Raw genomic sequence first — 22,091 nt, 5'->3', positions numbered from 1 at the left:
GTGGGATAAGGACATGCCCGGCACTGGGATAAGGAAATGCCTGGCACTGGGATGAGGGAATGCCCGGCACTGGGATGAGGAAATGCCTGGCACTGGGATGCGGGAATGCCCGGCACTGGGATAAGGAAATGCCCGGCACTGGGATAAGGGAATGCCTGGCACTGGGATAAGGAAATGCCCGGCACTGGGATAAGGAAATGCCCGGCACTGGGATAAGGAAATGCCCGGCACTGGGATGAGGGAATGCCCGGCACTGGGATGAGGAATGCCCGGCATTGGGATAAGGAAATGCCCAGCACTGGGATGAGGGAATGCCTGGCACTGGGATGAGGGAATGCCCGGCACTGGGATGAGGGAATACCTGGCACTGGGATAAGGAAATGCCCGGCACTGGGATGAGGGAATGTCCGGCATTGGGATGAGGGAATGCCCGGCATTGGGATAAGTAAATACCTGGCACTGGGATAAGGAAATGCCCTTCACTGGAATGAGGGAATGCCCGGCACTGCGATAAGGAAATGCCCGGCACTGGGATGAGGGAATAACCGGCACTGGGATGAGGGAATGCCCGGCACTGGGATGAGTCAATGCCCGGCACTGGGATGAGGGAAAGCCCGGCACTGGGATAAGGAAATGCCTGACACTGGGATGAGGGAATGCCTGGCACTGGGATAAGGAAATGCCTGGCACTGGGATAAGGAAATGCCGGGCACTGGGATAAGGAAATGCCGGGCACTGGGATAAGGAAATGCCGGGCACTGGGATGAGGGAATGCCCGGCACTGGGATGAGGGAATGCCCGGCACTGGGATAAGGAAATGCCCGGCACTGGGATAAGGAAATGCCGGGCACTGGGATGAGGGAAGGGCTGGCACTGAAATGAGGGAAGGGCTGGCACTGGGATAAGGGAATGCCCAGCACTGGGATGAGGGAATGCCCGGCATTGGGATAAGGAAATGCCCGGCACTGGGATAAGGGAATGCCTGGCACTGGGATGAGGGAATGCCTGGCACTGGGATGAGGGAATGCCTGGCACTGGGATAAGGAAATGCCCGGCACTGGGATAAGGAAATGCCCGGCACTGGGATGAGGGAAGGGCTGGCACTGGGATAAGGAAATGCCCGGCACTGGGATAAGGAAATGCCCGGCACTGGGATGAGGGAATGCCCGGCACTGGGATGAGGGAATGCCAGGCACTGGGATAAGGGAATGCCCGGCACTGGGATGAGGGAATGCCCGGCATTGGGATAAGGAAATGCCCGGCACTGGGATAAGGGAATGCCTGGCACTGGGATGAGGGAATGCCTGGCACTGGGATGAGGGAATGCCTGGCACTGGGATAAGGGAATGCCCGGCACTGGGATAAGGGAAAGGGAATTCCCAGCACTGGGATTAGGAAATGCCCGGCACTGGGATGAGGAAAGGGCTGGCCCTGGGATGAGTGAAAGCCCGGCATTGGGATTTGGAAATGCTCGGCACTGGTATGAGAAAATGCCTGGCACTGGGATGAGGGAATGCCTGGCACTGGGATGAGGGAATGCCTGGCACTGGGATGAGGGAATGCCTGGCACTGGGATAAGGAAATGCCCGGCCCTGGGATAAGGGAATGCCTGGCACTGGGCTGAGGGAATGCCCGGCACTGGGATAAGGAAATGCCTGGCACTGGGATAAGTCAATGCCCGGCACTGGGATGAGGGAATGCCCGGCACTGGGATAAGGGAATGCCCGGCACTGGGATAAGGAAATGCCCGGCACTGGGATGAGGAAATGCCTGGCACTGGGATAAGGGAATGCCCGGCATTGGGATGAGGAAACGCCCGGCACTGGGATGAGGGAATGCCTGGCACTGGGATACGGAAATACCCGGCACTGGGATTAGGAAAGGGCTGGCACTGGGATGAGGAAATGCCCGGCACTGGGATGAGGGAATGCCCGGCACTGGGATGAGGAAATGCCCGGCACTGGGATGAGGGAATGCCTGGCACTGGGATGAGGAAATGCCCGGCACTGGGATTAGGAAAGGGCTGGCCCTGGGATGAGTGAAAGCCCGGCATTGGGATTTGGAAATGCTCGGCACTGGTATGAGGAAATGCCTGGCACTGGGATAAGGGAATGCCCGGCACTGGGATGAGGGAAGGGCTGGCACTGGGATTAGGGAATGCCCGGCATTGGGGTGAGGAAATGCCCGGCATTGGAATAAGGAAATGCCCGGCACTGGGATAAGGAAATTCCCGGCATTGGAATAGGGAAATGCCTGTCACTGGGATAAGGAAATACCCGGCAGTGGGATGAGGAAATGCCCGGCACTGGGATAAGGAAATACCTGGCACTGGGATAAGGAAATGCCCGGCACTGGAATAAGGAAATGCCCGGCACTGGGATGAGGAAATGCCCGGCACTGGAATAAGGAAATGCCCGGCACTGGGATAAGGAAATGCCCGGCACTGGGATGAGGGAATGCCGGGCACTGGGATTAGGAAATGCCCGGCACTGGGATAAGGAAATGCCCGGCACTGGGATAAGGAAATGCCCGGCACTGGGATGAGGAAAGGGCTGGCACTGGGATGAGGAAATGCCCAGCACTGGGATGAGGAAATGCCCGGCACTGGGATAAGGAAATGCCTGGCACTGGGATGAGGAAAGGGCTGGCCCTGGGATGAGTGAAAGCCCGGCATTGGGATTTGGAAATGCTCGGCACTGGTATGAGAAAATGCCTGGCACTGGGATAAGGGAATGCCCGGCACTGGGATGAGGGAAGGGCTGGCACTGGGATTAGGGAATGCCCGGCATTGGGGTGAGGAAATGCCCGGCATTGGAATAAGGAAATGCCCGGCACTGGGATAAGGAAATTCCTGGCATTGGAATAAGGAAATGCCTGTCACTGGGATAAGGAAATACCCGGCAGTGGGATGAGGAAATGCCCGGCACTGGGATAAGGAAATACCCGGCACTGGGATAAGGAAATGCCCGGCACTGGGATGAGGGAATGCCCGGCACTGGGATGAGGAAATGCCCGGCACTGGGATGAGGGAATGCCTGGCACTGGGATAAGGAAATGCCTGGCACTGGGATGAGGAAAGGGCTGGCCCTGGGATGAGTGAAAGCCCGGCATTGGGATTTGGAAATGCTCGGCACTGGTATGAGAAAATGCCTGGCACTGGGATAAGGGAATGCCCGGCACTGGGATGAGGGAAGGGCTGGCACTGGGATTAGGGAATGCCCGGCATTGGGGTGAGGAAATGCCCGGCATTGGAATAAGGAAATGCCCGGCACTGGGATAAGGAAATTCCCGGCATTGGAATAAGGAAATGCCTGTCACTGGGATAAGGAAATACCCGGCAGTGGGATGAGGAAATGCCCGGCACTGGGATAAGGAAATACCTGGCACTGGGATAAGGAAATGCCCGGCACTGGAATAAGGAAATGCCCGGCACTGGGATAAGGAAATGCCGGGCACTGGGATTAGGAAATGCCCGGCACTGGGATAAGGAAATGCCCGGCACTGGGATAAGGAAATGCCCGGCACTGGGATGAGGAAAGGGCTGGCACTGGGATGAGGAAATGCCCAGCACTGGGATGAGGAAATGCCCGGCACTGGGATGAGGAAATGCCCGGCACTGGGATGAGGAAATGCCCGGCACTGGGATGAGGAAATGCCCGGCACTGGGATAAGGAAATGCCTGGCACTGGGATGAGGGAAGGGCTGGCACTGGGATGAGGGAATGCCCGGCATTGGGGTGAGGAATTGCCCGGCATTGGAATAAGGAAATGCCCGGCACTGGGATAAGGAAATGCCCGGCATTGGAATAAGGAAATGCCTGTCACTGGGATAAGGAAATGCCCGGTACTGGAATAAAGAAATGCCCGGCACTGGGATAAGGAAATGCCCGGTACTGGAATAAAGAAATGCCCGGCACTGGGATAAGGAAATGCCCGGCACTGGGATGAGGGAATGCCGGGCACTGGGATTAGGAAATGCCCGGCACTGGGATAAGGAAATGCCCGGCACTGGGATGAGGGAATGCCGGGCATTGGGATTAGGAAATGCCCGGCACTGGGATAAGGAAATGCCCGGCACTGGGATAAGGAAATGCCCGGCACTGGGATAAGGAAATGCCCGGCACTGGGATGAGGGAATGCCCGGCACTGGGATGAGGAAATGCCCGGCACTGGGATAAGGAAATGCCCGGCACTGGGATAAGGAAATGCCTGGCACTGGGATACGGAAATACCCGGCACTGGGATTAGGAAAGGGCTGGCACTGGGATAAGGGAATGCCTGGCACTGGGATAGGGAATGCCTGGCACTGGGATAAGGGAATGCTGGGCACTGGGATGAGGGAATGCCTGGCAGTGGGATAAGGGAATGCCCGGCACTGGGAAAAGGGAATGCCTGTCACTGGGATGAGGGAATGCCTGTCACTGGGATAAGGGAATGCCTGGCACTGGGATAAGGGAATGCCGGGCACTGGGATAAGGAAATGCCCGGCACTGGGATGAGGAAATACCCAGCACTGGGATGAGGAAAGGGCTGGCACTGGGATAAGGGAATGCCTGTCACTGGGATAAGGGAATGCCCGGCACTGGGATAAGGGAATGCCGGGCACTGGGATAAGGGAATGCCTGGCACTGGGATAAGGGAATGCCTGGCACTGGGATAAGGGAATGCCTGGCACTGGGATAAGGGAATGCCTGGCAAGGAGAGGTCCTGCTGGGTGGCCCTGAGGCCACTCCTCAGTGAGCTGAGGTCTGTGCCCGGCTAACCCCCAGCAGGCAGAGGCAGGGCGGCGACTCGCCCGCCCCCGGAGCCCTCGCCTTGGCGCAGGGAGGCGGGAGCTCCCGACATGGAGCCGCTGCTGAGCAAACTGCGGGACTTCTCCGCCAAAAGCAGCAGATTCGCGGGCGGGAGAGGCAGGGGCGGCCCAGCCGGGCTCTGTGTGGGGCAGGATGGTCCTGGCATGGATTGGCAGCCGCAGGAAGGCAGGAGGCAGGGGCTGCACATGGACAGGGCGCTGGACTGGCTTCGCTGCCAATTGGTGAGACATTAAGCAGTTTATCTGTGCCAGGGAAATGCGGATGAAAGAGGGAGAGGGAATGCGGGGGCACCTCAGCAAAACCAACAGTGAGTGTGGAAAGAGGGAGGAAGAACAGGGATTTCCCAAAATAATCCAGGTCTGCAAATCCAGGGAGGAGGAGGGAAAAGGGGAGCGGAGTGACATTCAGAATGAGAAAGCTGCAGAGGGGGTGGAAGGAGGTGAGGATTAGCTGGCAACCTGGGGCCATAGGTGGGGATTAACCTGGGAATTCCTGGGTCAGAAATGGAGGACGGTCAGGATTCCCCTGAAATGGAGCAGTGAGGGAGAGGGGGGAATTGATCCTGGGCAATCTGGGTCCAGCGGGATGAGAAAAGTGGGGAAAACTCAGGGATTCTAAATCAGAGATTAGGGAAAAGAACAAGGGATGGTCTGGTTCAGAATTACGGAAAATAGATTTGGAATTACAAGGATCAGGATTATTCCAGGAAACAGGGGTTAATCAAGTATTGTCTGGAGCAGAGACTGGGAAAAGCAATGGGATAGCCAGGAACAGAGAGTGGGAAAAGTGATGGGATACCTGGTGCAGAGTGGGAAAAGCAATGGGATAGCCTGGAACAGAGAGTGGGAAAAGTGATGGGATAGCCAGGAACAGAGAGTGGGAAAAGCAATGGGATAGCCTGGAACAGAGAGTGGGAAAAGTGATGGGGTAGCCAGGAACAGAGAGTGGGAAAAGCGATGGGATAGCCAGGAACAGGGAGTGGGAAAAGCAATTGGATTGCCAGGAACAGGGAGTGGGAAAAGCAATGGGATACCTGGAGCAGAGAGTGGGAAAAGTGATGGGATAGCCTGGAACAGTGAGTGGGAAAAGCGATGGAATAGCCTGCAGCAGATGGGAAAAGAGATGGAATAGCCTGGAACAGAGAGTGGGAAAAGTGATGGGATAGCCTGGAACAGAGAGTGGGAAAAGTGATGGGATAGCCTGGAACAGTGAATGGGAAAAGCGATGGAACAGCCTGCAGCAGATGGGAAAAGAGATGGAATAGCCTGCAGCAGAGTGTGGGAAAAGTGATGGGATAGCCTGGAGCAGAGAGTGGGAAAAGCAATGGGATACCTGGAGCAGAGAATGGGAAAAGCAATGGGATAGTCTGGAGCAGAGAGTGGGAAAAGCGATGGGATACCTGGCACAGAGTGGGAAAAGAGATGGAATAGCCTGGAACAGAGAGTGGGAAAAGTGATGGGAGAGTCTGGAGCAGAGAGTGGGAAAAGCGATGGGATAGCCTGGAGCAGAGAGTGGGGAAAGTGATGGGAGAGTCTGGAGCAGACAGTGGGAAAAGCGATGGAATAGCCTGGAGCAGAGAGTGGGAAAAGTGATGGGAGAGTCTGGAGCAGATGGGAAAAGAGATGGGATAGCCTAGAACAGAGAGTGGAAAAAGTGATGGGAGAGTCTGGAGCAGAGAGTGGGAAAAGCGATGGGATAGCCTGGAGCAGAGAGTGGGGAAAGTGATGGGAGAGTCTGGAGCAGACAGTGGGAAAAGCGATGGAATAGCCTGGAGCAGAGAGTGGGAAAAGTGATGGGATAGCCTGGAGCAGATGGGAAAAGAGATGGGATAGCCTAGAGCAGAGAGTGGGAAAAGTGATGGGAGAGTCTGGAGCAGTAGTGTGGGAAAAGCGATGAGATAGCCTGGGGCAGAGAGTGGGAAAAGCGATGGGAAAGCCTGGGGCAGAGAGTGGGAAAAGCGATGGGATAGCCTGGGGCAGAGAGTGGGAAAAGTGATGGGAGAGTCTGGAGCAGTAGTGTGGGAAAAGCGATGAGATAGCCTGGGGCAGAGAGTGGGAAAAGCGATGAGATAGCCTGGGGCAGAGAGTGGGAAAAGCGATGGGATAGCCTGGGGCAGAGAGTGGGAAAAGCGATGGGATAGCCTGGAGCAGAGAGTGGGAAAAGCGATGAGATAGCCTGGAGCAGAGAGTGGGAAAAGTGATAGGATAGCCTGGGGCAAAGTGGGAAAAGCGATGGAATAGCCTGGGGCAGAGAGTGGGAAAAGCGATGGGATAGCCTGGAGCAGAGAGTGGGAAAAGCGATGGGATAGCCTGTAGCAGAGAGTGGGAAAAGCAATGGGATAGCCTGGAGCAGAGAGTGGGAAAAGCGATGGGATAGCCTGGGGCAGAGTGTTGGAAAAGCGATGGGATAGCCTGGAGCAGAGAGTGGGAAAAACGATGGACTAGCCTGGAGCAGAGAGTGGGAAAAGCAATGGGATAGTCTGGAGCAGAGAGTGGGAAAAGCGATGGGATACCTGGAGCAGAGAGTGGGAAATGTGATGGGAGAGTCTGGAGCAGAGAGTGGGAAAAGCGATGGGATAGCCTGGGGCAGAGAGTAGGAAAAGCGATGGGATAGCCTGGAGCAGAGAGTAGAGTCAGAAAGAATGAATTAAGAATAATTCAACTCAAGGGTCGAAATGGGAGGGGGCAGATTATACTGTAATAGTTCAGTAAATGAATTGAACTATAGCCTCCTATTAATGACTTGAATTTAAATATTATTAATTAGTGTGCAGAATGCAGGAAGAGTTGCAAAGGATTTCCACAACGTGAAAATGAAAAAATTTAAATTGCTTATTGTCACGAGTAGGCTTCAATGAAGTTACTGTGAAAAGCCCCTAGTCGCTACATTCCGGCGCCTGTTCGGGGAGGCTGGTACGGGAATTGAACCGTGCTGCTGGCCTGCCTTGGTCTGCTTTAAAAGCCAGCGATTTAGCCCAGTGTGCCTCTAGGTGATAATGTATAAATGTGTCTGACATTACCCTGGTACAGGGGGAGTCAGCCTCTCTCGATTCTGCTCCAGAATCATTCATCTCAAAAAGAAATTTCATATAAATTATGGTGTTAAGATGCAAATGAAGATTACGTGACTGTCTGTCTGTGGTTTTATATTTCAGATAATTCAGATATTGTAAGGGTACAGCAGTCTTGTAATTCCAATACTGGATTAGTTATCTAGAATCTAAGTCCCCACAGTAATGTGTTATCAAATTCAACAACCAATCTGTTTAATTTGTAGGATGATGTTAAAAATTGCTATTTTATTAAAATCACCTGGGGCTGGATTTTCCGGTCGGCGGCGCGAAATCGTGTTTGGCAAACGGCCGGACAATCCAAATGCCCGCCGAAACCGGGGGGTGGCGCCGGTTTGGCGATGCTCCGCCCCCTCCAAAGTGTACGCCGCGCCATGTATCGATGACCTCAGGCCATTGCCTGAGGGACCACCCCCGATGCTCCGTCACCCACACCGGCTGAGTTCCCGACGGCGCGGGACACTTGTGGTTTCATCCGTCGGGAACTCGGCCTGGCAGAGTGCCACCACAGTCGGGGGAGGGCCGATCCGCGGGCAGGGGGGACCATATTCAGGGCTAGGAGCACTGCGGTGGGGCGGCTTGGGGTGCACGAGTCGGCAAAGGGGGGGGACTGTTTCGCGGGCCGGGTCTGAGAGTGGCCTCCGCCATGTAGCACAGCGCAGTCACAGACCCAGCAATTCCCCAGGCCATATCGGCAGCTAGAGCCAGGTACTCTACACTGCCTCCCTGCTAGCCCCCAGCAAAACGGGGTATCGGTGGCCGTTTTGCACCAGTTTTTCACCGTTCCCACACCGGAGTGGGAACATAGTGATTTTTGCAGTTTGTTAAAATTAGCTTCACTAATGCCTTTTGGGGAGGGGAAAGGACATTTTGGTGGGAATAGCACCAAAAGGGATTATTATTTAAATGATAAAATATTAAAACACGCTGCTGTGCAGAAGGACCTGGGTGTGCTAGTGCATGAGTCACAAAAAGTTGGTTTACAGATGCAACAGGTGATTAAGAAGGCAAATGGAATTTTCCCCTTCATTGCTAGAGCGATGGAGTTTAAGATTAGGGAGGTTATGCTGCAATTGTATAAGGTGTTAGTGAGGCCACACCTGGAGTATTGTGTTCAGTTTTGGTCTCCTTACTTGAGAAAGGACATACTGGCACTGGAGGGTGTGCCCCCCGCGGCGATTCTCCGGCCCGCGATGGGCCGAAGTCCCGCCGCTGACAGGCCTCTCCCGCCGACGTGGTTTAAACCACCTCTATGCCTGCGGGAATGGCGGCGCGAGCAGGCCCCCGGAGTCCTGGGGGCGGCACGGGGCGATCGGACCCCGGGGGTTCCCCCACGGTGGCCTGGTCCGCAATTGGGACCCACCGATCGGCGGGCGGGCCAGTGCCGTGGGGGCACGCTTTTTCTTCCACCGTTGCCACGGCCTCCACCATGGCAGAGGTGGAAGAGACCCCCTCCACCGCGCATGCGCCGGTGGTGACGTCAGCGGCCGCTGATGCTCCGGCACATGCGCGGACTCACGCCGACTGGCGAAGGCCTTTCGGCCAGCCCCGACGCCGATCGGCATAGCGCCAAAGGCCGTTGGCGCCAGTCGGTGGAGCGGGAGCCACTCCGGACCTTTGGGGAGGCCCGACGCAAGAGTGGTTGGCGCCACTCCGCTACGCCGGGACCCCCCGCCCCGCTGGGTAGGGGAGAATTTCGCCCCTGTTCTGGAAAGAAACCAGAAGCAAAAACTTGTCTTGCCCTTTTAGGCCCTGCCGGCTGTTCCTCTTTGTTTAGTTTGGTTTGGGATTTCACATGTGTTCCCCCATTCAGGCCTCAAATAGCTTAACCAGATTAAAATAGCAAATCTATGGTTTATATTAATGACTTGGATGAAGAGATTGATTGTGTTTTCACCAGATTTGTTGAAGGTGAAAAAACAAGTAGGAAAGTGAGATGTGAGGAGCAAACACTGAAAAGGGATGTACAGAGGATCAGTGAGTCAGCAAAACATTGACAGTTGTCCACTTTGGCCAGAAGAATAGAAAAGCAAAATACTATTTAAATGGAGAGTATCCAGAATGATGCAATACAGAGAGATCTGGGTCACCCTGCACATGAATCACAAAATGTCAACATGCAGGTAGAGCAAGTGCTTAGGAAATCAAACAGAATGTTTGCCTTCATTGAAAGGGAGGTGGAGTATAAAAGTAGGAAAGTCTTGCTACAATTGTACAATTGAAACCACACCTAGAATACCATGCACAGTTTAGTCACCTTACCCGAGGAGAGACATATTTGCATTGGAAGCATTTCAGAGTAAGTTCAAGAGGTTGATTTATGGGATGAAGGGTTTATCATAGAATCACAGAATTCCTACAGTGCAGAAGGAGGCCATTCAGCCCATCGGGTCTGCACCGACCCTCTGAGAGAGCACCGCACCTAGGCCCACTCCCACACCCCAACCCCATAACCTCACCTAACTTTTCGACAATTAGGAGCCATCGTGCCACCCTGTAATCTCTCTCCATTCAAATAGAACATTACCTTATCTTCCAATAGGAGTGGGACGTAATCGAAAGGCCTTTGAAAATCCAAATACATCACATTTACTGATTTCTCTGTATCTAATCTGCTAGCAACATTCTCAAAATAAACTCCAACAGGTTTGTCAGATATAATTTTCCTGTCACAACTCCATGTTGACTCTGCCCAATCAGATCATTATTTCTAAGTCATTACACCCTTTATATTAGATTCAAGTATTTTCCTACCACTCTCATCAGGCTAGTAGGTCTGCAATTCCCCATTTCTCTCATTCTCTGTTCGGGAATAGTGGGGTTACATTTGCAAACTTCCAACCTGCAGGCACCATTCAAGAATCTATAGAATGTTGAAAGATGATCATCAATACATCCACTATCTCTACAGTCACCTCCTCCAACACTCTGGGATGTAGATCATTGGTGAATCAGGGATTTATCAACTTTCAATACCATTAATTTCTGCAGTATTACCTTTTTATTGATCCTAATTTCTTTCAGTTCCTCTTTCCTGTTAATCCCTCGGTGCTCCATTATTTCTGGGGAGATTATTTGCATTTTCTTCCATGATGATAGACACAAAGTAATTGTTTTAGCTTCTTTGCAAATTCCCTATTCCCATTATAGATTCTCCTGTCTCCATCTATTGTGGATCCACAATTGCGTTAGCTAATATTTTCCCTTTTTAACATACATATAAAAGCTTTTGCAGTTTACTTTTATGTTTCTTGCCAGTTTGAATTTATATTTGATCTTCTCTTTATTTATCAGTTTATTGGTGCTTTGTTGAATTTTTTTTGCCTATTTTATAAGCCTTTTGCTTAGATCTGATACAATCATTAACTTCCATGGTTGACTCAATTTTCCTGTTTTCTTTGTGCTATAAAGGAATGCTGTAAACCATGTCTTAATTTTTTTAATACTCGCCATTGCCTGTCTACTATTATAACTTTTAATAAATTTTCTGAAATCCAACGCTGTGAACTTGCCCTCATACCTTCATAATTACCTTTGACCCCAGTTTTAGTTTGAGCTACATTGTTTTCAAACCGAATGGAAAATTCCATCTTATTATAGTCGCGCCTCTCTAAAGTTTCTTTTACAAGCTTACTAATTAGCCTTTTCGCATTGCTTAATGCTATTAAATAGCATGTTCTCTTGTTGGTTTCTCAGCATACTGCTCCAGAAAACCATCTTGTACGCATTCCAGGAATACATCCTCCACAGCGTTAGAAATGTAATGAAATGAAAATCGCTTATTGTCACGAGTAGGCTTCAATGAAGTTACTGTGAAAAGCCCCTAGTCGCCACATTCCGGCGCCTGTCCGGGGAGGCTGGTACGGGAATCGAACCATGCTGCTGGCCTGCTTTAAAAGCCAGCTATTTAGCCCAGTGAGCTAAACCAGCCCCTAATGTACCCAGTCTGCTTTATATGTAGATTGAAGTAACCCATAATTATTATGATTATATCAAACAGTTGCTTGACTAGTATGTGGGCCAACACTCCCAATTTTGGCACAGGCCCCAGATGTTAGTACGAACTTTACAAGGTTGACAGGGCATATGTGTGTTGTCTCTTTTGGTGCAAATGATGTTTGTTGAGGGTTATATATTGGCCAGGGCACTGCGTGGGGAGAACTCCTCTGCCATTCTTCAAAGTAGTGCCATGGAATCTTTTAGATCCTCAATTTAACAACTCATTGATAGAACCCTACCCAATAGTTCAAGAAGGCCCATTGCAACCATCTCCGGGCTGCTAGCGATGGCCAATAAACACTTGTCTTGCCTGCTTCCCTTACATCCCAAGAATGAGTAATAATTTTAAAAATTAAGCAAACAAGTGCAAATTGAGGCTTGGGGTGGGTAATGTGTAAAGTGTCATTGCTTGGCTTAAATCCAAACATCAGATGCCAGTCTCAAGCAGTGTAGCCCACTCTTAAATACAAATTGCACTGTTCTGTGTTTGTAAATTCTAGTGAATTGCACTCAGATCTGATAATCTGATTTGCTCTCTTTTAAACAGAGGATCTGGCTCCTCCTGCTTTAGTGAATAAATCAAAGATATGTACCCGGTAACTGTTAATTGTTCACCTCCAATCGCAGTGATGGATTTTTCAGTGACTATGGAAACATGGGCGTTATAAATAGGGATATAGAATACAAAACACGTTCTCCCCGTGTGTGCGTGGGTTTCCCCCGGGTGCTCCGGTTTCTATCCACAGTCCAAACATGTGCAGGTTAGGTGGATTGGCCATGATAAATTGACTCTTAGTGTTCAACGGTTAGGTGAGTTTTGTGAGGGCCACGAAGAATGCAACACGAGTTTGCAGAGTCAAACAGAAAGTAACTCTATTTACAACAATATGTACACAGGGCCAGTAGTTTATGACTGGTTCCTTCTCTAGCCAGTATCACACTGGTCAGCTCTATTTATATAGCTGTACTGCTAATGACTGCCCCCCCCCCCCCCCCCACACAACCCTCATTGGGGGAACTCATATTCCCCGAGGAACTTGGGGTAACCAATCGTCCTCAGCCAAGTGGATCAGAGCGGGTTATAACAGTGAGGTTACAGGGATAGGAGAGGGGAGTGGGCCGAGGTTAGGATGCTCTTTCTGAGGGTCGGTGCAGACCCGATGGGCCGAATCGCCTTCTTCTGCACTGTAGGGATTCCATGAATCTATGGTTATGATGAGCCTTTATAAAATAGTGATCGGCCTCAATTGGTATATTGTATCCAATTCTGGATCTGATAATTAGGAGGGATATGAAGGCATTAGAGAGGGCACATAAAAGATTTGCTGGATTGGTTGCTGGGATGAATGATTTCAGCGCTGATGATAGATTTGACAAGCTGGGACTGTTTTCCTGAGGAAAGAGAAGACTAAGAGGAGACTTTATGGAGATCTTCAAACTCACGAGGGGTCTGGACGGAGTAGATCGGGAGATATTGTTTCATTGGTGGAAAGGCCAAGAACCAGAGGACACTGATTTAAGGTGAAAGGCAAAAGAACCAATGGCGACATGAGGAAAACCTTTGTAGCACAGCCAGTGCGTAGGACCTGGAATGCGCTGCCTGAGCATGTGGTGGAGGCAGATTCAATTGTGATTTTCAAAAGGATATTGGATAATTATCTGAAGAGATACATGTGGTAGGGCGATGGGGGAAATCAGGGAGGTGGATCAAGCTGAGTTGCTCTGGCAGAGAGCCAGGACAGACATACCAGACGAATGGCTTCCTTTTCTGCTGTAATCGTTCTGTGATTCGATAGCTGATATTTACCCAAAATGGGCAAGAAAAACTAAAGCTGATGTAACCAGGATCAGATCGGATCGGATTGGATTTGTTTATTGTCACGTGTACCGAGGTACAGTGAAAAGTATTTTTCTGCAACCACTCAACAGATCATTCAGTACATGGAAGAAAAGGGAATTAAACAAAATTCAAGAAAATACATGAGAATACATAATAGGGCAACACAAGATATACAATGTAACTACATAAGCATTGGCATCGGTTGAAGCATACAGGGTGTAGTGTTAATGAGGTCAGTCAATAAGAGGGTCATTTAGGAGTCGGGTGACAGTGGGGAAGAAGCTGTTTTTGAGTCTGTTTGTGCGTGTTCTCAGACTTCTGAATCTCCTGCCCGATGGAAGAAGTTGGAAAAGTGAGTAAGCCGGGTGGGAGGGATCCTTGATTATGCTGCCCGCTTTCCCCCGGCAGCGGGAGGTGTAGATGGAGTCAATGGATGGGAGGCAGGTTCGTGTGATGGACTGGGCGATATTCACGACTCTCTGAAGTTCCTTGCGGTCCTGGGCCGATCAGTTGCCACACCAGGCTGTGATGCAGCCCGATAGGATGCTTTCTATAGTGCATCTGTAAAAGTTGGTAAGGGTTAATGTGGACATGCCGAATTTCCTTAGTTTCCTGAGGAAGTATAGGCGCTGTTGTGCTTTCTTGGTGATAGCGTCGACGTGAGTGGACCAGGATAGATTTTTGGTGATGTGCACCCCTAGGAATTTGAAACTCAAGCCTGATGAACTATTCGGCCTGTTTTGTAACCTAAACAAATCTGTTTTTTCTGAATATTTCACTAGTTAGTTTCAGTTCTAAAATCCGGGAAGCTTTCTTTCAAATTTATTTCTTCACTGTGTTGAGATCAAGGCTCATCGCACAGTCCCTAATATTAACTCGTTCTCTCCCAGGATCTCAAAACTGTGGATGTCTTCCTCTGTCTTTCTTCCTCGTATAACCAACAAGCTCTTAAACCAAAAGTTTGTGCCATCTCATCGCAACTTCATGATTGATATCATCGTCTTACCTCCTCTTCTCAACTTTGCTCATTGTCCCAGGGCAAGGGGACGGCCATTTTGGACTGAAGTGAAGGGAGTACTCAGAGGTTTGTGAATCTTTAGAATTCTCCACCCCAGAGGGGTGTGGATGCCCAGCCGTTGCAGATATTCAAGACGGTGATTGATTGAGTTTTGAACGCAAAGGAACTCGATGGATTTGGGGTTAGTATGGGAGAGTGGAGTTGATGAAGTAATGACTGGCAGAGCAGGTTCAAGGAGTCATGCGGCCTCCTCCGACTCCTATTTACGATGTTTTAACGGTGGGAGGATAGGGCTTTGGCCCCTATGACTCAGTTTCTCAGTAAATAAAGATCCTAACCCAACATTTATAATTCACAGACGGAAATGCGCTTCCAGAATCAGACCATGGTGAAACAGTTGTTGGAGATTCACACTGGGATTCAGGAGTTGAAGAAGGAATACAATAGTGACCATGATCTGTCAGTCTTGGGGAGCGACAGTGAGGACTCTGAAGATGATGACAGTTTAAACCGCTCTCAGCCTAACCCCAGGCGACTGACCCAGAGACACAATCGCAGAAACTCAGTACCCTGAGCAAACCTGTGGTGGGGTGGGTGCCATAATTCATGCCAGCATAACATGCTGTGTCTTTGCAGCCAGATCACTGAAACATTGACTAGTGCTACATAACTGCTGTAGATTATTTTGAATATTGTATATTTTGTAAGATTGTTCTATCACAGTTTATTACAACCTATTTCATGTTATGTGAGGGACATGGCCGAATCCCATGGAGCTGATAAAACATCAACATCATCCCCATTAATTCTGACAAAGAATAAAGTGTAACCAGTGGACTATTCATTCAATGATTTTGTATGATTCTTGGTTTTATTCCCTTTGCAAATAGAAGTACATTAATGAATACAGATATATCCAATCCTGCCCCAACACTAGCACTTGTTCAGATCATTAATGATGAGCTGATGTAGCATTCTGAAGCTACAAAAATCACAATCGATTACTGTCTTGAATATCTGCAACGGAAAAGTAAGTTAGTTACCAACAATTTTCACACAGGTTCTTCCAAACTCCCATCAAAACTTCAGTGGGAACTTCGGAGAAAGAAGGTAAATGGCCATATTTGCAGTTTCACCAACATTTTTGTCAATATTATGGCAGCTGATTGGGAGAACTCATGGGAATATTTTATGCCAGCGATGTTAGCAAAGCCGAATGTCTCAAAGTGTTACCACAACAGTGACAGAAGTGAGTTGTGCAATGGGGTCACAGAGTCACAGGGTTTGTACTGCATGGAAAAGGCCCTTCAACCTATCTTGTCCATGCCAGCCATCAAGACGTATCTGGTCTAATCCCATTTTCCAGCACTTGGTCCATAGCCTTGTATGCTGTGGGGTTTCAAGTGCTCAACTCAATACGCTTTAAATGTTGTGAGGTTTCTTGCCTCTATCACCCTTTCAGGCAGTGAGTTCCAGAATTCAACTACCCTCTGGGTGAAAATGTTTTTCCTCACATCCCCTCCAAATCTCCTGCCCCTTTCCTTAAATCTGTGCCCACTGGTTATTCTCTACTCAGGGGAAAAGTTCCTCCCTATTAACCCGATCTATGCCCTTCATAATTTTGTACACCTCAATCAGATTCCCCCTCTCTTTACTCATCTCTGCTCCAGGGGAAACAACCCCAGCCTATCCAGTCTCTCTTGATAGCTGAAATGCTCCAGCCCAGGCAACATCCTGGTGAATCTCCTCTGCACTCTCTCCACTGCAATCACTTCCTACAGGGTGGTGACCAGAACTGTACACAGTACTCCAGCTGGGGCCTAACCAGCGTTTTACACAGCTCCATAATAACCTCCCTGCTCTTATATTCTCTGCCTCACTTAATAAAGGCAAGAGTCCCATATGCCTTCTTAACCACCTTATCTACCTGTCCTGCTGTCTTCAGGGATCTATGGACATTGTTATGAGCCAGGGTTTAGAAAACGCCAAAGTATATCATGGAGTTCACCGGACCTACAACTGTTTATTGATTTTGGTTATGATGAGGACAAGGGTCTGCGTTTCAGGTGTTATTCAACAGAGTTCTTTGGCACTTTTAATCAAAAACAAAGTTTATTCTACGAATTTAGTTAAAATTTTTATAAACACACAGTAAGCATTTTTATCAACTACAAACATAAATACCCCACACAGTTACAATACTCTATGTATAACTCTTAATAAATTCCCCCTTTAGCTGTTCCAATTTAATAACAAGATCCCATAAACCAGAAACCCTTTTCAAAAGGGTGGCCCAGGACACAGCACTCAAGACCTGGTACGGGTGCTCCTGTTTCCTTTCCAAAACAGCAGGTTTGAATTTCTTCCACAAAACAGTTGTTTCTTTTCAAGTTACCAAGCAGTCTGGAAACAGCTTTTAAAATGCAGATAGAGAAAAACCTTCTTTCAACTTGTGCAGAACAAAACCTGTTCAAACTCAAAGCAAAAGTAAAACCAACTCCCAGAGCCACAGCCCAGCTCCACCCACATCGCTGAAGTCATGTGATAAGACAAAACATTTCTTAAAGGAACACTCCCATGACAACATTCACACCAAGATTCCTCTGGTCCACTGTACTTCCTAGGGTCTTACCATTCATTCTATATTCTCTTGCCTTGTTAGTCTTCCCAAAAGGCATTATCTCACACTACTCAAGGTTAAATTCCATTTTCCACAGTTCTGCCCATCTGACCAGCCTGTCTATATCATCCTGTAATCAATCTAAGGCTTTCCTCCTCACTATTTCCCACACCATTAATTTTTATGTTATCTGTGAACTTAGTGTGGAAGCAGTTTCAGTATGAACTTCTAAAACGGAATTGGATCTACATTGAAAAGGAAAACTCTTGTTGTCCTGGAACAATTCAGGGAGTGCAATGAATTTGATAGCCCTTTCAAAGTGGATGATGGGCTGACTGGGCTGCCGTGCTCTGTGACTTTGAGCTTTCTACCCAAGACTATGGGCAGTGAATTCAGGTCATTGCTTCAAGAACAAAGAACAAAGAAAAGTACAGCACAGGAACAGGCCCTTCGGCCCTCCAAGCCTGCGCCGACCATGCTGCCCGTCTAAACTAAAATCTTCTACACTTCCGGGGACCGTATCCCTCTATTCCCATCCTATTCATGTATTTGTCGAGATGCCCCTTAAACGTCACTATCGTCCCTGCTTTCACCACCTCCTCCGGCAGCGAGTTCCAGGCACCCACAACCCTCTGTCTAAAAAACGTACCTCGTACATCTCCTCTAAACCTTGCCTCTCGCACCTTAAACCTATTCCCCCTAGTAATTGACCCTCCACCCTGGGAAAAAGCCTCTGACTATCCACTCTGTCTATGCCCCTCATAATTTTGTAGACCTCTATCAGGTCGCCCCTCAGCCTCCTTCGTTCCAGTGAGAACAAACCGAGTTTATTCAACCTCTCCTCATAGCTAATGACCTCCATACCAGGCAACATCCTGGTAAATCTCTTCTGCACCCTGTCTACAGCCTCCACATCCTTCTGGTAGCGTGGCGACCAGAATTGAACACTATACTCCAAGTGTGGCCTAACTAAGATTCTATACAGCTGCAACATGACTTGCCAATTTTTACACTCAATGCCCGGCCAATGAAGGCAAGCAAGCCGTATGGCTTCTTGACTACCTTCTCCACCTGTGTTGCCCCTTTCAGTGACCTGTGGACCTGTACACCGAGATCTCTCTGACTGTCAATACTCTTGAGGGTTCTACCAACTCACTGTATATTCCCTACCTGTATTAGGCCTTCCGAAATGCATTACCTCGCATTTGTCCAGATTAAACTCCATCTGCCATCTCTCCATCCAGGTCTCCAAACAATCTAAATCCTGCTGTATCCTCTGACAGTCCTCATCGCTATCCGCAATTCCACCAACCTGTGTCATCCGCAAACTTACGAATCAGACCGTTACATTTTCCTCCAAATCATTTATATATACTACAAACAGCAATGGTCCTAGCACTGAACCCTGCGGAACACCACTAGTCACAGCCCTCCAATCAGAAAAGCACCCTTCCATTGCTACTCTCTGCCTTCTATGACCTAGCCAGTTCTGTATCCACCTTGCCAGCTCACCTCTGATCCCATGTGACTTCACCAGTCTGCCATGAGGGACCTTGTCAAAGGCCTTATTTATTAAGGTGGAATTTCCTTCCACCTTAATGTAACAGAGACATTTCATGCACCAATTGGTGGATGGAACAGGAATCAGTGAATTCTGGGCAAGCTGATACTTTAATATTCTGTAAGAATGATAACCTCCCTAAGGTGTATGAAAAGTGTGTTCATTTCATTATATTGCACAGCATTTTAAGGTTATGGTTTTATGTTGTTTTTGTTTTCTTCAGCCCTTGAGCTGTCGGGATACGTTGAAATATGAAGTGTACTCCAGTAGATTAAGTGATACTGGTGGATGGTGGCATAACCGACTAACAAGGTGAGGGGGAAAATTATTCTTTTCCTCAGGAAAAGGAGATACTAAAAAGACTGGAATGCGTGGAGACTGGTTAATTTTCAATATTGGCAGCATTTACACTGTAACGGTTCCCCATCAGTGGCACTGGGTACTGATGATGCAGATGTGTAAATTCACAATCAGGACCCAACTAACTCTCAGCAACTTCACTTTGCACCAATGGTGCAACTTTAATTGCACAGAATGTGCAGTACAAAATGACGATTCAGCTTACCTGGTCTATGCTTTACATTCATCTCCTCCTGCCCTAACTCATCTCACTCTATCAGCATACATTTCTATTACTTTCTGCCTCATGTACTTACCCGGTATCCCTTTACATCTATGGTGTTCACCTCAACTATTCCATGGAGTGGCAAGTTCCGCATTCTCGTCATCACTAGATGAAGAAGTTGATTAAGTTGCACTTTGCTGGAATCCAATATTCAGATCCACTGTTCCAGTCACTGCTCACTGGATTATCTGGAGTGGAGCCCAAACCCAATCCTTGGTCTGAATTCCTGGCTGCATTTATTGGTGACTATGTCTGAATTCTAATCTATCGTTTTGGACATGCCCACAAGTGGAAGCATCTCTACATTTGCCCGATCAAACCAATTGGTCATTTGAAAAACCGCTTCCAGGCTTTCCCCTTCTTTTTCTCCCGGAGCATGTCAATGCTTTCTTTAATAGTTTCAGTTATAATCGCAACATTAATATAAAACTAAATGTTCTTCTCCTTTTAGATGAGCCATTAAGCCTTTTGCTTCCACTCCATGGATGGTTTCCCTCTCAGAATACGCAAAGTAGATTCAAGCCTGAAACCCTATTCCCCAGGGGGTAATATTTGGTTAGCATCAGCTACTTTTTAAAATGTGATGGATGTGTTGAATTTTGAATAAATCCAAGTTTTGAAGCTGTGATCGTCATGGAATCATTACTATTGATTCTGCTCATCTAGATTTATAGGAACAGTCAGCTACAACATTATTTTTGTTTTTTATTAAATCTTTCATGTACGTGAGCACCTCTGGCAAGTTTAACATTTGATGCCCATCCCTAATTTCCCTTGAACTGAGTGGCTTGCTGGGCCATTTCAGAGGGCAGTTAAGGGTCATCCGCATTGCTGTGGGTCTGGAGTCACATGTCGGCCAGACCGGGGAAGGTCGGAAGATTTCCTTCCCTAAAGATCATCAGTGAACCAGAAAGAAAAGAGGTTTTATGATTATTGATGATAGTTTCATGCTCACCATAATTGAGGCTAGCTTTCAATTCCAGATTTTATTACTTGATTTTAAATTTCACCAGCTGCTGTAGTTGGATTTATAATAATCTTTATTATTGTCACAAGTAGGCTTACATTAACACTGCAATGAAGTTACTGTGAAAATCCCCTAATCGCCACATTCCGGCGCCTGTTTGGATTTTGAAACCGTGCCCCAGATCATTAACCTGGTTCTCAGGATTATTGGGCAGGTGGCATCGCCACTATTTCACAGTGCCACTATTTAAACATAAATGGGGTACATAACATACATAGAATATATAAGCAGTGGGGAGTCATTCAGCCCTTCGAGCCTGCTCCGCCATTCATTATGATCATGGTTGATCTTCAAGTTCAATACCCTGATCCTGCCTCCCCCCCCCCCCCCCCCCATCCCTTCATCTCTTCAGCCCCAAGAGCTGTATCTAATTCCTTCTTCAAATGACACAATGTTTTGGCCTCAACCACTTTCGGTGGTAGTTAATTCCATAGATTCACCATCCTCTGGGTGGAGAAATTTTTCCTCACCTCAGTCCTAAAAGGTTTACGCCTTATCCTCAAAACTATGACCCCTTGTTCTGGACTCCCCCACCATCGGGAACATTCTTTCTGAATTTACCTTGTCTAATCAATGAACAAAGAACATTACTGTACAGGAACAGGTCCTTCGTCCCAACAAGCTTGAGCCGATCCAGGTTCCTTATTTAGACCTACTACTTATTTCCCAAAGATCTGTATCCCTCCAATCCCTGCCCATACATGTGTCTATCAAGATGCATCTTAAACATTGCTTTTGTGCCTGCCTCCACCACCTCTATTGTTCTCACAGTTTATCTCTGTTTGGGTCTTTTGGTAACTGACCAGTGCTTGTGGTCACTGAAAACTATTCCCACTGGGCATTTCTGGTAAATGGAAATTCACAGCGCAGATGTCGGTTGGAGTTTGGGAAGAAGTTTGGGAAGTTGTCAGATGGCTGCAGATTTAAAAGTTGTAATGTGAAGATGCCGCTGTTGGACTGGGGTGAGCACAGTAAGAAGTCTTACAACACCAGGCTAAAGTCCAACAGGTTTGTTTGGAATCACTAGCTTTCGGAGCGCAGCTCCTTCATCAGGTGAGTGAAGGGGTGGGTTCCACACCCACATATAGAGACAAAGTCAATGACGCAAGACAATACTTTGAATGCGAGTTTTTGCAGGTAATTACGTTTTTACAGGTCCAGATGGTGCGACTGGAGAGAGGGAGAATCACAGGTGAAAGAGGTGCAAATTGCCTCAAGCCAGGACAGTTGGTAGGATTTTGCAAGCCCAGATTTAAATGTTGCACCATGAGGCAGTGGATGGTTATATTTGGTCTTGTGGAGTGGTGGGTGAGTGTGGGCAGCTTGTGAGCAATGCAGCCTGAACTGGGGTCAGCGTGTTTTCGAGGAGATTGGCTTAAGACTTGAGAGCATTTCAGTGTAGGTGGGAGAGGCTGGGGCGTGGGAGTTAGGAATAACCATGAGAACAAAACCACAATGATTTCACCATTAGCCCAGTTGAAGTTGTTTCTGGACAATTTTTAAAGAATTATTTGTGTA

At 48.4% G+C, this 22,091-nt stretch overlaps 1 protein-coding gene and 1 long non-coding RNA gene across 3 annotated transcripts in view; one reads left to right on the top strand and one right to left on the bottom strand.

Moving 5' to 3' along the window:
- The first annotated feature begins 4,798 nt into the window (after nucleotides 1–4,798).
- LOC119969736 (protein FAM167A-like) lies at nucleotides 4,799–15,589 on the top strand. Of its 2 annotated transcripts, XM_038803755.1 has the most exons (3): nucleotides 4,799–5,034; nucleotides 14,613–14,806; nucleotides 15,099–15,589. In XM_038803755.1, exons 1-3 carry the CDS (start codon nucleotides 4,946–4,948, stop codon nucleotides 15,185–15,187), a joined length of 372 nt encoding a protein of 123 aa, XP_038659683.1. In that variant the 5' UTR covers nucleotides 4,799–4,945; the 3' UTR covers nucleotides 15,188–15,589. The 2 variants fall into 2 exon arrangements, with proteins under 2 accessions (XP_038659683.1, XP_038659682.1); XM_038803754.1 differs by lacking the exon at nucleotides 14,613–14,806.
- A 21-nt stretch (nucleotides 15,590–15,610) lies between these two features.
- LOC119969735 overlaps nucleotides 15,611–22,091 on the bottom strand; it is a 33,162-nt gene continuing 26,681 nt past the window's right edge. The window contains exon 3 of the long non-coding RNA XR_005461455.1: nucleotides 15,611–15,757. This is a non-coding gene — a long non-coding RNA (uncharacterized LOC119969735). The remainder of the gene's footprint in view (nucleotides 15,758–22,091) is intronic.

This window comes from Scyliorhinus canicula, chromosome 7, assembly GCF_902713615.1.
Source record: "Scyliorhinus canicula chromosome 7, sScyCan1.1, whole genome shotgun sequence".
Classification (NCBI taxonomy): domain Eukaryota; kingdom Metazoa; phylum Chordata; class Chondrichthyes; order Carcharhiniformes; family Scyliorhinidae; genus Scyliorhinus; species Scyliorhinus canicula.
This window is presented reverse-complemented; position numbering and strand designations above follow the sequence as displayed.

Excerpts from the sequence above, each read along its gene's own strand:
- LOC119969736 (XM_038803754.1), top strand. The coding sequence starts at position 4,843 with ATGGAGCCGCTGCTGAGCAAACTGCGGGACTTCTCCGCCAAAAGCAGC. Across the intron at positions 5,035-15,098 it reads ACTGGCTTCGCTGCCAATTG|ACGGAAATGCGCTTCCAGAA; the intron begins GTGAGACATTAA and ends TATAATTCACAG.